The 14,672-nt window shown below is 42.4% G+C and overlaps 1 protein-coding gene across 2 annotated transcripts in view; it reads left to right on the forward strand.

Moving 5' to 3' along the window:
• The window catches only part of OLFML2B (olfactomedin like 2B), a 36,067-nt gene extending 22,165 nt beyond the window's left edge, over window positions 1-13,902 (forward strand). The window contains exons 6-8 of one of the 2 annotated variants that reach the window (XM_007439071.4): window positions 4,108-4,737; window positions 10,966-11,142; window positions 12,921-13,902. In XM_007439071.4, the coding sequence (XP_007439133.2) occupies window positions 4,108-4,737; window positions 10,966-11,142; window positions 12,921-13,522 (1,409 nt within the window). In that variant the 3' untranslated portion in view covers window positions 13,523-13,902. The remainder of the gene's footprint in view (window positions 1-4,107; window positions 4,738-10,965; window positions 11,143-12,920) is intronic. The other variant, XM_007439072.4, reaches the window with a different exon arrangement.
• The last annotated feature ends 770 nt before the right edge of the window (window positions 13,903-14,672 follow it).

Consider the following 14,672-nt stretch of genomic DNA (forward strand, 5'->3'; position numbering starts at 1 on the left):
TAAAAAAAAGAAAGAAAAATTTAAAAAAGAGGGCCAAGGTGCAAAAAACAAGAAAAGAAAAGAAAAAGCAAAGAAAGAGAAAGAATTGACTCCCGACTCTCCTTACAACAGATAAAAGTAACAGTATACATCAGACTCTAGCTCTACGTTTACAACATAACTTTCATTATTTCTGTTAACCCATATTATTTCTAATCAACAAATCCATACAACATAATTTCATTTTTTTCTGTTTCCCACAAAAAGTCCAAAAAAAGTTTCTAATTAGCATTAAAATTACACAATGTCTTTTCTCAAATCAAAGCTGTCAATTTCGCCATCACAGCCAACTCTATCAATTTCACCATCCATTCTTCCCTTGTAGGTAATGTCATTTTCTTCCACCTCTGTACATATATGTATTTCAACCTTAGTCAAAAATAACTCTATTTTATAATCCAATTTATCATTTTCTCTAAAAGAAGAAGCAAAAAGAAATCTCTCCCCATTTATACACAGATCCTTAAAATCTTGTCATTCAAGCCTAATCACAAAAAAATCCCATTAATAACTACCAAAAACCTAAACATGTATTTTAATCATAGTCAAATAAGTTCACTTTATAGACCTTCAGTTTACTTTTAAAGAGTTTAATCTTTAATCCTTTCAAATAGTATCCCTCAAGTTGATTTCTTATCATTTTTTCTTTGTCTCCTCTCAGAAACAGCTTTCATTTTGCAAATCCAGGATCAGAAGTCTTTCCAAGTCACTCTTCTCTTTTATTATTTGTATGTCCCCTTTGATTCTTGTGACATCAGTTGGTTTCATTTATAAATCAATGTTGGCATCTTTTTCCATATCACCCTTGTACTTTGGCATTTTTAAATCCATTTTCAAATCCACAGCATCTTTGTTCGTACACTTTTATAATCCAAAAATTTTTTTAAACTCCAAATCTGCATTTACATCAGCCTCAACCTCTATTTCAAAATTGTCCATCTTATCCAATCTTTTCTCTTTCCTCCCTTTTTTTTTCCCCCAAGGGAGTTGAATTTAGCTTCAAGTGACTGAACTAGTTTGAGTCCTAATTCATCAAACATTAATTAAACTTAAAGGAATCATTTTATCTTCTAATGGCTGCTCCAAGGGGCCTCTTCTAGCCATTTTTCCCCCCAAAGCAGGCAACTGTAAGGATTGTATGTAAGTGAAAGCGAGCAGACACGTCACGCCCTCTGGCACGCGCCAACAGGGCATACACAAAAAGCTCAAATTACTGTCTTCTTTTGTCTTGAAAATCCAGCCAATCAACAAGCACATCACAGAAAAACAAAACAAAACAAAAATTCCCATAGAAAAATCAAATCCAATTAATATAGATGGAGTTTTGTAAAATTAAACTTTTAACAAATCTTCCCCTTTCACCATAAGTAACTTTTATATCTTTTTTGTATTCTTATCTTCCAGCTTCTTGCCAATTGTTCAAATTACAATAAAACTCTAATTCTTCTTCTTTTAAAGTTATAGTCCCAGAAGTAAGGAAAAAACACCAAGAGAATTACTTATCTGTTGCAAAGGAAGGTCTCTCTTACGTTGAAAAATAGTTATATTCCAAAGTGATTTAGAAATGAGGTTTGGTCTGCTCTAGTGTCCATATTTAGGCTGCACCACAGCTTGGAACGAAGATGGATCCCCTGCCTCCCAGCCCCTCTCCTCACAAGCCATTTGCAGAAACTTCTGTTTCTGCAATTAGCGTATGAGGAACGGATGTCCCAGAGACCTAACGGGTTGATTTCTCGCTTCCTCCTTGATCCAGAGCAAGTTGGGCAGCCAGCGCTTGCTGCCAGCCACCAATTCAGCTGCAGTGCCATCTCCCCTCTCACAAAGATGACTAAACCGCCATTGTCTCCATTGGAAGTCTGAGAGATTAGCCTTTCCATTTGGCCAGTTATCCTGGTTAGAAGGAGAGAGGATATGTGTGTGTGTGAACGTTTGCCTTCTTTGCATGGCATGGATCATTTTGCTGTTGAAGGCACTTGCCACTCTCTGCTCTGCAAAGTCCTTTTTTCAGAGCATCTGCTCTTTGTCACTGCCACTCTGAGGATTAGACTGCATGGGGCTTGGAGACAAGCAGGTGTTCCTATTTCACAACAGGGAGTTGGATGGTATGGCATTCACATTTCATCCCAAATCCCATTTTTGCTTTATCTACTTGTGTGACTATATTTTAAATGCAGTTCAGAATTCAGAGAATTAAGTGCACACACATGACCCAATTCAGTTGTGGGTTTTTAATATATCTTGGGAGAGCCACTTTAGTGTAGTGGTTAAAGCACCAGGTTAGAAACCAGGAGACCGTGATTTCTAATCCTGCCTTAGGGCCAAAGCCAGCTGGGTGGCCTTGGGCCAGTCACTCTCTCTTAGCCCTAGGAAGGAGGCAGTGGCAAACCACTTCCAAAATCTTGCCAAGAAAGCTCAGGGACCCATCCAGGCAGTTGCCAGGAATCAACACTGACTTGGAGGCACCAAAAAAAAAATAAAAATAAAATCCTGAATAAGATTTTGCAGTCAACTGAGTGCAAGGATTCCCCAGCTGTTTAGTGGACATATGTTTGTCTACTAAACAAAGCTGGAAGGCTGCCAATCAGCTGTTGAGGAAGGAAGGCTGGATTCTGCTTTTTTGCTTCTTCTTCTCTGCCAAGCAACTGATCAGAAAGAATCCACTTACTTTTACTAGCTCACATATGTTCATTCCTTCAGTCTTGATCTAATTAATATTACAAATGCCTCTCTGAGGGAAGGGGTAGAATGCCTCTTCGTTTAAAGGTGACAGTTACTGTGCCTGTCTTAGGAAGTTTGCACTGGATCTTTCAAAATGGGCAATTATAGACCAGTTTCTAACTTTTCATGTTTGGATAAGGGATGTTGGTGGCTTCCAAGCAGTCCTAGAGAAAACAATGATCTGTACCCATTTCAAACTGGTTTCAGAGCAAGCTACAGGTCAGACTTGATGGATGACTTTTGTTTGGAGACTGGCATTACTTGAAACTTTGGAAAAAAATGGTTTTGCAGTTCCATTCCTATCCCTCAGGGAGAATTTAAGTGCAGTTAAATCCTCAGTTTAACTAATAGGATTTTTTTCCCCAAGATGATGACTGGGTGTCTTGCCTTTGTGAATTGTGGATGTATTTGAGAAGGACAGTATTTTTAACATCCGCATCAAACTACTGAGGAAAATTATCGGTGATTTGGATTTGAATGTGACAGAGAAATACAAATCTATTTCTCTGTAACATTTCCATGTAATGGTGCCCCTGGCTCTGAATCCCTATCTGCAGCTGGTAAAGGGCTAAATTAGGAGTAATTAATCAAACCAAATTCGGATAAGATGGCAATTTCATTGTAGGGTGTTTTAATTCCAGAGAATAGATCTTCCCTTTTTGGATGGGATTACTTTCTCCCAGAATGAGCAGATACAAAATCTGGGTTACGTCTGAATCTGGATCTCTCTGTGGTTTCCAGATTGAACTAGTGACCAGGAGAGCTTTTTATTGGTTTTGGCTGATACACCGATTGGACTCTATCTTGAGGAAAAATTAACTTAAAATGATGATGCACATCCAGACTTAATTACTACAATGTGCTCTATGTGAGACAACCTTTGTATCTAGTCCAGAAACTTCAGTTAGTACATAAATTAGCAGCCAGGTTGGTCTCTGGAAAGACTCAAAGACAACATCATACATCTACTGAAAGCAATACACTGGCTTCTGATTTGTTTTGGAGCACAAGACAAAATTCTGATTATCCCCTGCTTGGGTCTGGGTTACATAAAATTTCTTCTTATAGGAATATTTTGCATATTGAGGTAATCTGGGAATGTTTACCTTCTGAGGTGTATGGAGGCAATTCAGAGTTGAGTAGCCAACCCTAGTTTGTGGAATGTGCTTATTGTTGCTGTGCGAGAACTTATCAGTAAAAAAAGTCTTTGAAGACATGGGTTTTTTCAAGACAGGTTAATGATTTTAATGTAAACTAAATAGATTTTTAAGTACTTTATACTTCATATTTTATTGTCAATTATAACTGTAGTCAGTATAAAAATGTAATAATAAATACTCTGTGTCTTAGCAGAAGAAGAGCCTTTCAGTGGTGATACTATAGATTTGCTGATTGAGGACCAGCTTTTACAACACAACTACCTGTCAAATGTTCCTTCAAGGAAGCCACCACCTGTGGAAGATCTGCTTTTACATGATGATATTCAGCTCCTGAAGGGGCATGTTACAAGCACCACATCCACTGGAAAAGAAACCTCTGCCAGCATTACCACAGCAACAGAATCACCACTGTCCTCCACAAGCAGGCTGCCTCCTCTAGAGTCAACCCCAGTCTCTACCTCATCAGTTGCCTCTACTGCCCATGTCCTGGAGACCACAGCAACAGCTGAATTTTCAGTAACTGGGGCAGCAGATGAAGATACCACATGGACTATGAAAACACTGGCTCAGGTTGCCACTCAGGCTCCCACAACCACAACCACATCCACAACCACAACCACAACCACAGCAGCACAGAACACAACTACTATGATGGCCCCCACCATTAGGATGACCACAACAGATTTCCAGACACAGATGACACCTGAGCCTACTTTAAGTACCACAATCAAAGCTGTGACCTCTCCAGTCTCTGTGAGTCCTAGCCTTACTGTCACACCAGACTATAGCCTCGATGAGGAAGATATCAGAAACAGCATTGGTGAGCTTCCCATCCCATTTATCTTATCTCGTTACTAGTGACTGGGATACTATTAGAATGGGATAAAAAAGGCTCTTACCTTGGGCCCAATCTATAGAAGGGGACTAAATACATTATAAGTAAAGCAGTGTTAAATTCTCTACTAAGCACTTTCAAGTGTGGAATAACTGTTTTCAGTATGGTATACTAAAAACCAAATCCAAGATTATTCGAATTTAACGAAGGAAGCAAGAATTCATTATCTATTGTTGGAGATACAAAGACTATGTCCGTTCTGCTGTTTTGAACATTGAAAGAAGGGAAGAGGAATATTGAGGTTGAACATTTGGTCACTAATAGCTGGCAGTTATTATGTGTAGCAGCTTGGAATGGGAAGAGTTTATCTGAACATTTTAGCATCAGTATCCTTAAAATATCCACCCATCCACCCTCTTGTTTGATTGCTGGTTCTGTGGGAGAAATGAGAGCATGTGCCAAGTGTAAAAATGAATGGGTTAGCCTCTCATCAGTGATGATTTGACAAAATGAAGATTGATGAGTCAGTAATGTATTTTAATGCTAAACTCGATGAAGTGCCTATGAGTTACAACGATAAATGAGGCCACCCAAATATTAGGTAAATGGATTCTTCTTAACTTAGAAGATTCCCTATGAATACAAAAGTATAGTAATATTTTTAAAAGGAAGAGGAGAAAAAATTGCATGGGACCTAACACTCTACAGAATGTTGAGAGTAGTTAAGATGTGGCACTGCTGAGTGTGTAAACTGAGGAGAAAAAAGGGAGAAATGGAAATGTCCAAGAGGGAAGTGACTTGCTCAAAGCCTTTGTGTCTTTTAATAAATGCAGGGAGGACAAGGACTAGTGTCATGAAATGCTCATTAGAGAGGAAGCAGTGTATGCATTTCTACAAATACTAAGGTCACTAAAAAGGTGCCTAAGAAAACAATTCTAGTTTTTCATAGTTTTGGGAGAAGTGTTGAGTAAAGTAATTGAAACTGAACTACAGTACTAGGCTATGGATGAACAGCTTGACTTGGTATAAAGCAGCTTTTTGTGTCAATAGCAGTTTTCATAATCAGTAATGTATTACCGGAGTCTGACACAGACACCTACAAGTAAGGAGAAGCAGAAACAGTCCTCCTTCCTTGCATGGCCTTATTCACACCCAGTGTCACCGTTGTGATTACAGGTAGTCCTTAATTAATGACCATTCGTTCAGCGACTATTTGAAATTACGACGGGGTTGAACAAGTGGTAGTTATAAGCAGTCCTTGGAGTTATGGCCATTGCAGTGCCCCTGCAGTTACATGATCAAAATTCAGGCGCTTGGCAGCCCACCCACATTTATGACTGGAGCGTGTGTTTCAACAGCCCCACCCGCCTATGCCCCACATCTCTGCCCTTTTGGCTGCCCTGCACTCTGCCACTGCCTACCCCTGCTGCCCCCCGCTGCCTCCAGCTGACTTTCGACATCTTCTTTCTCTTGCTGCTGATGACATGCTGGGGAGTTGAAGTGGATGCGAGCACAGCAGGGCAGGAGAAGCATGAGGTCCTCACCTAACAACAGTACAGTCCTCACCTAGCGACTGCAACCAGGAATACCGGAACTGCTGTTGCTAAGCAGTGCGATCACATGATGTTTTGGCTAATGACTGCTTCACTTAGTGATGGAAATTCTGGTCCCAATTAGGGTCGTTAAACAAGGACTGCCTGTACCTATACAAAGGCAGAAGAGGGTGGCAAAGGATGGTTGATTAGATTTTTACTGAAACTGTTTCAGAAAGAAAAATAATGACAAATAATATGACAGTCCTACAGTCAGACAGAATGAGTCTACCTTTGGCGGCATATTTTTCAATAAGTGAGATTAAAAAGAAAGAAAAAGAAAAGAAGCTCCCCTCTTTTGGGGAGTTTTCAGGAAAAAGATGTATTTTCTCTTTCCTCTTTCCCATAACTTATCCCCCCTGTATACAGTAATCCTGAAGGGAGGATTAAATTGGGGATATATATATGCCATGAGCCTCCCCCCCCAAAAAGAACGCCCCTTCTTCCCTCTGCTGAGAACTCCAAAAAGGAGAGGGGAGGGCCCTCCACAAAGGTTTTGCTTTGCTTCCGATCTGCTGCTGTTGCTCCCGCATCTCCACTGGCTGAACGCGCAGCGTCAAGGACTGCAGAGAAGAATGGGATGGCCAGTCTCGGGTTAAAAATAGTGATGGGTAGAAACAGCTTTGGAACAGAGCCTGATGGGTCAGAGAAGGTATTTGAAGAGGATTTGGTGTCCGAGGGAAAGGGCTAAAGAGGAGCCCATCACGTTACAAGAACACAAGTGCTGCTCTGGAGGGTCAGAGGCTTTGCAATTATAGTACTGCGCTGCTTGATAAGTATTATTTCTGTGAAACCTAAATAGTTGCTCTCTATTATGTTTGGATCTCTGCTGGTCTTAAATTACATTTTTGTGCTTTTTTATTCTAATCTACGAAATGCAGGCCCATACTGGATTTTTGTTTGCATTTTATCTTTCTGAGATAAAATTTGCTCTAGAGCAATGAATGAATGAAATGGCAGAGGCTGACCTAACCCGGAGCTATCTGGTTTTTCTGGCCCTGTATTTCTGTCCATCAGACCAGCGCACCTGGCTACTGCCCCAGGTTTTCAGCAAGCAGGGCTAGAGATTTATCTTTGCTTCATACTGTAGCTCTTTATTATTTTGAGAATTGGGTAGCCCTTCTTATTTTGAGAGTTTGCCCTACTGAGTGGCAAAACCACATTTATATGAGGAAAGCCAAATCCTTTGAATTAGCCAGAACCAGAATAAACATATAAATAACAAAATGATAAAATGTATGACACAAGATCCCTGTTGCTCATTACGCTGTTGATCTATTACTCATTCCTACAATTTGGCACTAGAGGAACTTGTGATGCCTCTGTTTTAAATGATCTAAACATTGTCCTTGACTATCTTTTGTGCCATCCTTGTTCTGTTTATTAATAAATGCTTGCTTAGACCCTTATCCCATATCTTTGGTAGCCATGTTTATTGGGAGAAATAGTTACAGGTTGGGACTGCAAAAGAAAGATGGTAGGCAGATAGCATTTCTCCGGTGCCAACCATACCACCCCCATGAACTTTACAGTTTACTCAGCTGGAACAAATGACCATTTCTCAGCTAAATTACTATTAAGTAGCTGAGATTACTGTCTAAGAGCAATCTCATCATCCAGCCCTCAGTATTCATCCTCGGTGGCCCTGGGCTCCAGCTGCTGTTTTTGAATGCCAGATTGATCTGTAATAAATTTGTCCTAAATCACAGTTTAATCATGATGAAGCGGCCAACTGTCGTGTATAACCAAGACCTAGGTAAGCCTGGAGCGGGGAATTCCCTTTTGGAAATGTGTGCACCCAGGTTTCAGGTTTGGCATCGTCCTAGAGCTGGGGGGAGGGGGAATGCTACTATCATCTGTGAGTTGTTGAAGGCTCTCAGAGACTCTGTGCTGCAGATAACCAGATGTCATACCCTTGGTTGAAGTCAGGTTGTAGGGAGCAGTTGGGATTGCTGCAGATGTACTGAATTCCATGCTGCATTTCACCATCCCTGCCTAATCTGGGTTTCATGGGTGGACTGGCTATGGAGATCCTGAGACAATTAATCCTCAGGGATTTCAATTTATCACCAAGTAATATTTAGTCTGGGGCAGCTCAGGAGTTCTGGCCTCCATGGCAACCATGGACCTGTCCCAAACAATAAAAGGCTGGCATATAGCAGTGGTTGCAGGGATGTGTTTTTTTGTCTCGGAGCAGTTGCAAGTTGATCTGGTAGTGGGGGGCATTACCATCAGTCCATCGCAATGATAGATCACTCTGTAACTGCCTTTGGGCTTGCTGGTGTCACCCCCCCCCCTTGCAGGTAGATAGCACCTGTTAGATCAGCCTGCTGCAGGTGACTTATTTATGTATTCAATTTATATGGCCATCCATCTTTATAAGTGACTTTGGGCAGCTTATTGACCCTGTTAAGTTCCAGAGGTAGCTTGGGGTTTTCCCTGAGGATCTGGTGGAGGCATTAGTTACAGCCTGGAATGGGCAGGTAGTGGAGGCCTTGGACTGTATTACTCTTATGCTTACTCTGCCAATCCTGGGCACATCTTGTTTTCCAAGGAGCTCTGAGAGGTGAAGTGCTAGAAGAGATACCTGGAGTGCCATTGGAGGAAGATGAAGGGAAAGTCATATCAAACATGAGTAAGAGATCATATTTGGGATTACAGAGTGACAGTAAGACCAGCAAAACGGCATTGTTTTTCTGCATTTATTGAGTCCATTGATAGCTGCCTGGCGGCCCTGTTTAAGGTAACTAATTCCTTGCTGGGAAGGGAACAAGATACAGGAACATTTGTATGGCACTGTAAAGTATGTTCAAGCTGTTTGGCAGATAAAGTTGCTCAAATCCACTCAGAGTTGGATATCAGTTGGGCAAGTCTGGCTGAGATGCTTGGGGCACAGTCTTCTGGTGTTATCTGGAGTTATATTGGAGACTGTGACTCTAGATGAAGTGGATAGGGTCCTTAAAACTGTGAGCTTGTCCCTCTGTCATCCAAGCCCCTTGTAGATTGTTACGGCTGCCTGGGAGGTGACGTGAGGTTAGGTCCATACAGTGCTGTCAGCTTCTTTGAGAGAGGGAGTGATTCCTTTGGCCTTGAAGGAGGCATTGGTGTGCTTCTCTTCAAGAAGTTCTTGCTGGACTCAATAGTCCTGGACAATTTTGTCCAATCTTCCCTCTTTTGGAAAAGTTGTTGAAAATGTGGACAGGCAACAGCTCCAGAGGATCCTGGAAGAAACAGAGTGTCTGACCCATTTCGATCAGGTTTCAAGCTGGGGTACAATATACAGAGGCAGCATTCATCATGCTTATTTACGACTTTTGGCAGAGCTGGGATGAGGGTGGTGTATTCATCCTTGTGCTCCTTGATGCCTCAGTGGCTTTTGAGACGATAGATCATAGTATCTTTCTGAACTGGCATATTGCCAGCGGTCCTCCTCGTTTTTCTGTGGTCAGTTCCGGTGTATTTAGAGTTGATGAGATGTTATGGCGCCATGGTGGGAAGTATAGTGTGCCTTTGTAAGGGTAATACAGTTGTTTTATTGTTTTTTTTATTGGTTTTGTTGTGATCTGCCTAAGCTTATTGTGTATAAAATAGGCAGCCACAAAAGTTCAATAAATAAATAAACATCTACATGAAACTACTGAGTGAGATCATCTGTTGGTTTGGGGTCATCAGTATGCTGATGACATCCAATTGTATATCTTGATCCTGAGTGATCCAAGTGATACTGTCAATGTGTGTCCCAGTATCTGGAGGCTGTCCAGATCTGGATATGGAGGACTGACTCAAGCTCAATCTTGATAGGATTGAGTGGTTGTGTATATTTGGGGCCTCTTGTCTTGGGGACTTTCCATCTTTAAGTTGGATGGGGTAGCATTTCCTCATTCAAGACTGGTGCACAATCTGGGGGTGGTCTTGGACTCACAGGTCCTGCTCAAAGAGCAGGCAGCAGCTGTGGCCTAGAGGGCCTTTGCAAAGAGCGATCTAGTGCACTATTTGTGCCCATTCTTGGATTGGGAGGCTGTTCAGATGGTCACGCCCTAATCATCTCATGAATGGCCTATTGCAATGTGTTATACATGGGGCTGCCAATGAAGACCACTTAGAAGCTACAGCTAGTAGCAGCACAGACAGTAATAGGTATGCCATGGTATACTTATGTCACCAGTTGCTTCTGGGTGCAATTCAAGGTTCTGGTTGCCACCTATAAAGCCCCACGTGGCATAGGGCCTGGTTATTTGAGGGAACACCTATTTCCAATAGTTTCTGCCCATCCAGTAAAATCAGGTAGACCAGATAGCCCCAGGTCCCCTCAAATAATGGCACATGTTGGGTCTTAGGAAGCAGCACCTGACCTCTGGAATAGCATCCCCCCAGAGATCTTGGAGTAGAGCAGTTATCAAGCCCCTACAGGATGCTTGTGTTTGTATGGTTTTCCTCTGGGCACATGTGATCTGTATCTTTTTTATTGTTTCTTGCCTTCAAAGTGTCAACCACCCAGAGTTGTTTGGAGTTGGGCAGTCTCTACATTGTGTATGTGTATATACATAGAGAGAGTAGCTAAAGCACCTTAAAACCTTTATATATACATGGCAAATGCTAAACATTCTTTCTTTGTTTTCAGGTCAATGCAAGGACACTTTGTCCACTATCACTGGGCCAGTAATTCAGAACACATATGGGCGGAATGAAGGTGCTTGGATGAAGGATCCAGTTGCCAAGGACGAGCGAATCTATGTCACCAACTATTATTATGGCAACACTTTGGTGGAATTCCGGAATCTGGACAGCTTCAGACAAGGTTTTATGTTTGCTCTGTACCATGGGATGAACGGCCAGAGTAACCAGCAGAAGAGAACAATTCTGGGTTGGGGGGCCAGGAGAAGTTTGATGCATCCTGAGAAAAGTTTAGATGGAAAATTGAATTCTTCCAGAGCAAAGCATTTGACTTTGAGGAAGGGATTGGAGACAGGACAGTCAAAGTGAGCTTGGGAGCAAAAGTCTTAGAAATCTGTGAAATAGAAACGACGTTACAGATAGTCCTTGCTTAACGTCCATTCAGCGACTGTTTGAAGTTACGATGGCACTGAACAAAGGGGCTTACGACCAGTCCTCAAAGTTCCGGCTGTTGCAGTGTCCCCATGGTCACATGAACAAAATTCAGGCCCACTCAACTGCCTTTTAGCCACCCACCTACCCACTGCTGCAAATTGCCACCGCCACCCGGCCCTGCCAGCTGCCACTACTGTACTGGCCAAGGCCTTCTTTCACGATACTTTCTTTCACACCAGTGCAGCCAGGGCTTCTCTCACACCCTGTCCAGGGCCTCCATTTGGGTGCCAGCCTTCTTTCCCATGCTGGGCTTCTGTTGCGAAAAGGGTGGGGGACGAACAGAGGCCCTGCCTGGCATGCGGAGGCCTTGGGCAGGGGCCGAGAGAAACCCTGGCTGCACCAGCAGGAAAGAAGGCGGCGCAATCGAAGGCCCCAGCTGGTACAGTAGTGGCGCCTGGTGCGGCAGGCAGGGCTGGGCAGCTAATAGCAGTAGGCAGCGGGTAGGCAGCAGTCAAGAAAAAAAAAGTAGCGGTAGGCAGCAGGTAGGTGGGCAGCCAAAAGGGCAAAGATGGGGGGGGGAGATAGGCAGGTGGGGGGAATTCCAGAGGAGGCAGTCCCTCACCTTACCAAGGCTCAGGGCTGGGAGGAAGCAAGCCTGGAATGGCTTGGATCGGGATGGATTCTCGCCTAATGACCAGTGGGATTCAGTTAATGATGGCAATGGGGACTTCCAGGATTGCCTTTGCTAAGCGATGCAGTCATGTGACATCACGCTTTATGACTGCATTCCTTAGTGACGGAAATTCCTGTCCCATTTACCATTGTTAACTGAGAACTACCTGAGGAGAATTAAGGGAGCTCAGAATGGTATAGTAGTTTTGTGCCAAGTAGAGCATTTCTGCATCTGTCCAGTTTCTCCCTATAAAATAAATTGGGGAGCTAAATGGACTTTCTATAAATAGCCAAACTGTTTGAAATCTGCTAAATTTTGAATGCAAAATTTGTGATGCTTTATCTTTCATTTTGAATGCTTTAGATTTACTTGCATATGGTGAAGTCTTTACTTTTGGTAAGAGTCAAGGGGCAGATGTGAAATCTTATAAACTGAGCCATCCATGACAAATATTAAAAGACCTTGTTTGCCACAAGGCAGATATGCTTACTATTATCTGATTTTAAAAAATCTTAGTGCTGAAAAACTGAAAGCATACAAATGCTAGATACATTGCAGATATTAGAACACCGAAAAAAATAATACTGAAACTTCAGTGATAAAATCTACAGAAGAAAATGTGGGAGAATAAATTTCACATCTAGTTAGTATATCCTAGATTAGGAGGACAACTGGAGTTCAGTAACACAGGAGTAAATCTCCAGATTTAATCTTTGACATCTGCCCGAAATCCTGAACAGCTGCCACTAAGCAGTGGGTAGAATGTTTCTCTTGGCGTCTTCACAGAAAATATATGTGCAAGTAAGATCAGGATCAAGTGTGCTCTTTAATTTATTATACCATCTGTTTCCTAGGCCGATGGAGTAACTCGTATAAGTTGCCCTACAGTTGGATGGGAACAGGCCACGCAGTCTTTAATGGTTCTCTCTACTACAACCGAGCCTTTACCCGCAACCTCATTAAGTATGACCTCAAGCAGCGCTATGTGGCTGCCTGGGCCATGTTGCATGATGTAGCCTATGAGGAGGACCCCCCTTGGCGGTGGCGTGGCCATTCAGATGTGGATTTTGCTGTGGATGAGAATGGCCTATGGATCATTTATCCAGCCATTAATTATGACACCTTCAACCAAGAGGTGATTGTCCTCAGCAAGCTCAATGCCATGGATTTGAGCACCCGTAAGGAGACCACCTGGCAGACAGGTCTGCGCAAGAACTTCTATGGCAATTCCTTTGTCATCTGCGGTGTCCTCTATGCTGTTGACAGCTACAACAAGAGGAATGCCAATATTTCGTATGCATTCGACACGCACACCAATACCCAGATCATCCCTCGCCTGCTCTTTGAGAATGAGTATTCCTACACCACTCAGATAGACTATAATCCCAAGGATCGGCTCCTTTATGCTTGGGACAATGGCCACCAGGTTACTTACAATGTCATTTTTGCTTACTAAAGACACAATGGAGTAATTTTAATGGGCCACAGCACCTTTATTATATAAACATGTTTGTTTTTAATTCAATAAACCAGAGTAAATGTGTGAGTTTTTTATAAAGTTTTTTTTAAATAAAATAAAATCGGACTGTAGAACAGTCCATATACCAAGTCAACCCTTTTATTTTGGGCATAACCTTTTTTTATATTGAATATGCTGCCTACCCTGAGACAATGGGACATATGTCTCCATTAACCCTGCCAAGTGCAGGCTCCCAGAAGGGGAAAACCCAGGTCTTTTACCTTTATTATTGTAATACAAAACTTGGTTTGGATGAGAAAACCCTCCAAAGTTAACATTTTTTTATAATAAAATATCATTGTTGAAATTCAGTAAAACCAGTGTCCTGTTCAGATTTCTACTGTTGTTGCTTGTTCCTGTTTTCTTTATCTATTTTGATCAACTGACCAGCTCCCCTATGGTTTTTAAGGTTCCTGCTCAAATTGCTATGTCTTTTTACATTCACATTACAGTTAAGGCTCCAGTCCTACAGTATCTGGAGGCTCCAGGGGCTGTAAGATACTGTAAACTTCATCATCTGCAGGAGAGAGAGAGATCTGCTGAAGTCCTCCTTTGGCTGAGGACAGAAGGCTTCACAACGATGGCTCCACTACTGTGGGTGCTCTGATCTGCAGATGACAAGGGCAAAAAGGGGCAGATCAAGAAGGCTTTGGACCTGGCAGAGTCAAGACTCTTTCTTAAGGATGTCCCTGGAATGGAGGGAAAACTATGCCAGCCCTGGAGCTTGGTTCCCACCCCCATTTCCCCATCTCTGATGAGAAGCAGCTTAATTCCTAGAAGCCTAAAACCAGCAAATGCCTTAATCTGCTAGAAATGAAGATCCAGAACCTTTAGCCCCCACATTGCCTTTCCTTACAGCTGGGTTAAAGTGGGTGGAGAACCACCTGGGAATTGGCAAAAAACTGAAACAGCATGAAATGCGGTCTCTTCTGCCTCTATTGCTTCTGTCACTGCCGTGACCTACCTGAAAGGCAGAGTTGTCAATGGCTTTTCCAGCCAGTTCTACCAGACCCCAACCAAGATTACCTTGGTCAAAAGTAAGCAAACCAGGATGACCTTAGCGTTGCCATTTTTTTCTTGGCTATTT

This window comes from Python bivittatus, unplaced genomic scaffold (genome assembly GCF_059951505.1).
Source record: "Python bivittatus isolate LINGU-HERP-01145 unplaced genomic scaffold, Pbiv_v1 ctg000700_np1212, whole genome shotgun sequence".
Lineage (NCBI taxonomy): Eukaryota > Metazoa > Chordata > Lepidosauria > Squamata > Pythonidae > Python > Python bivittatus.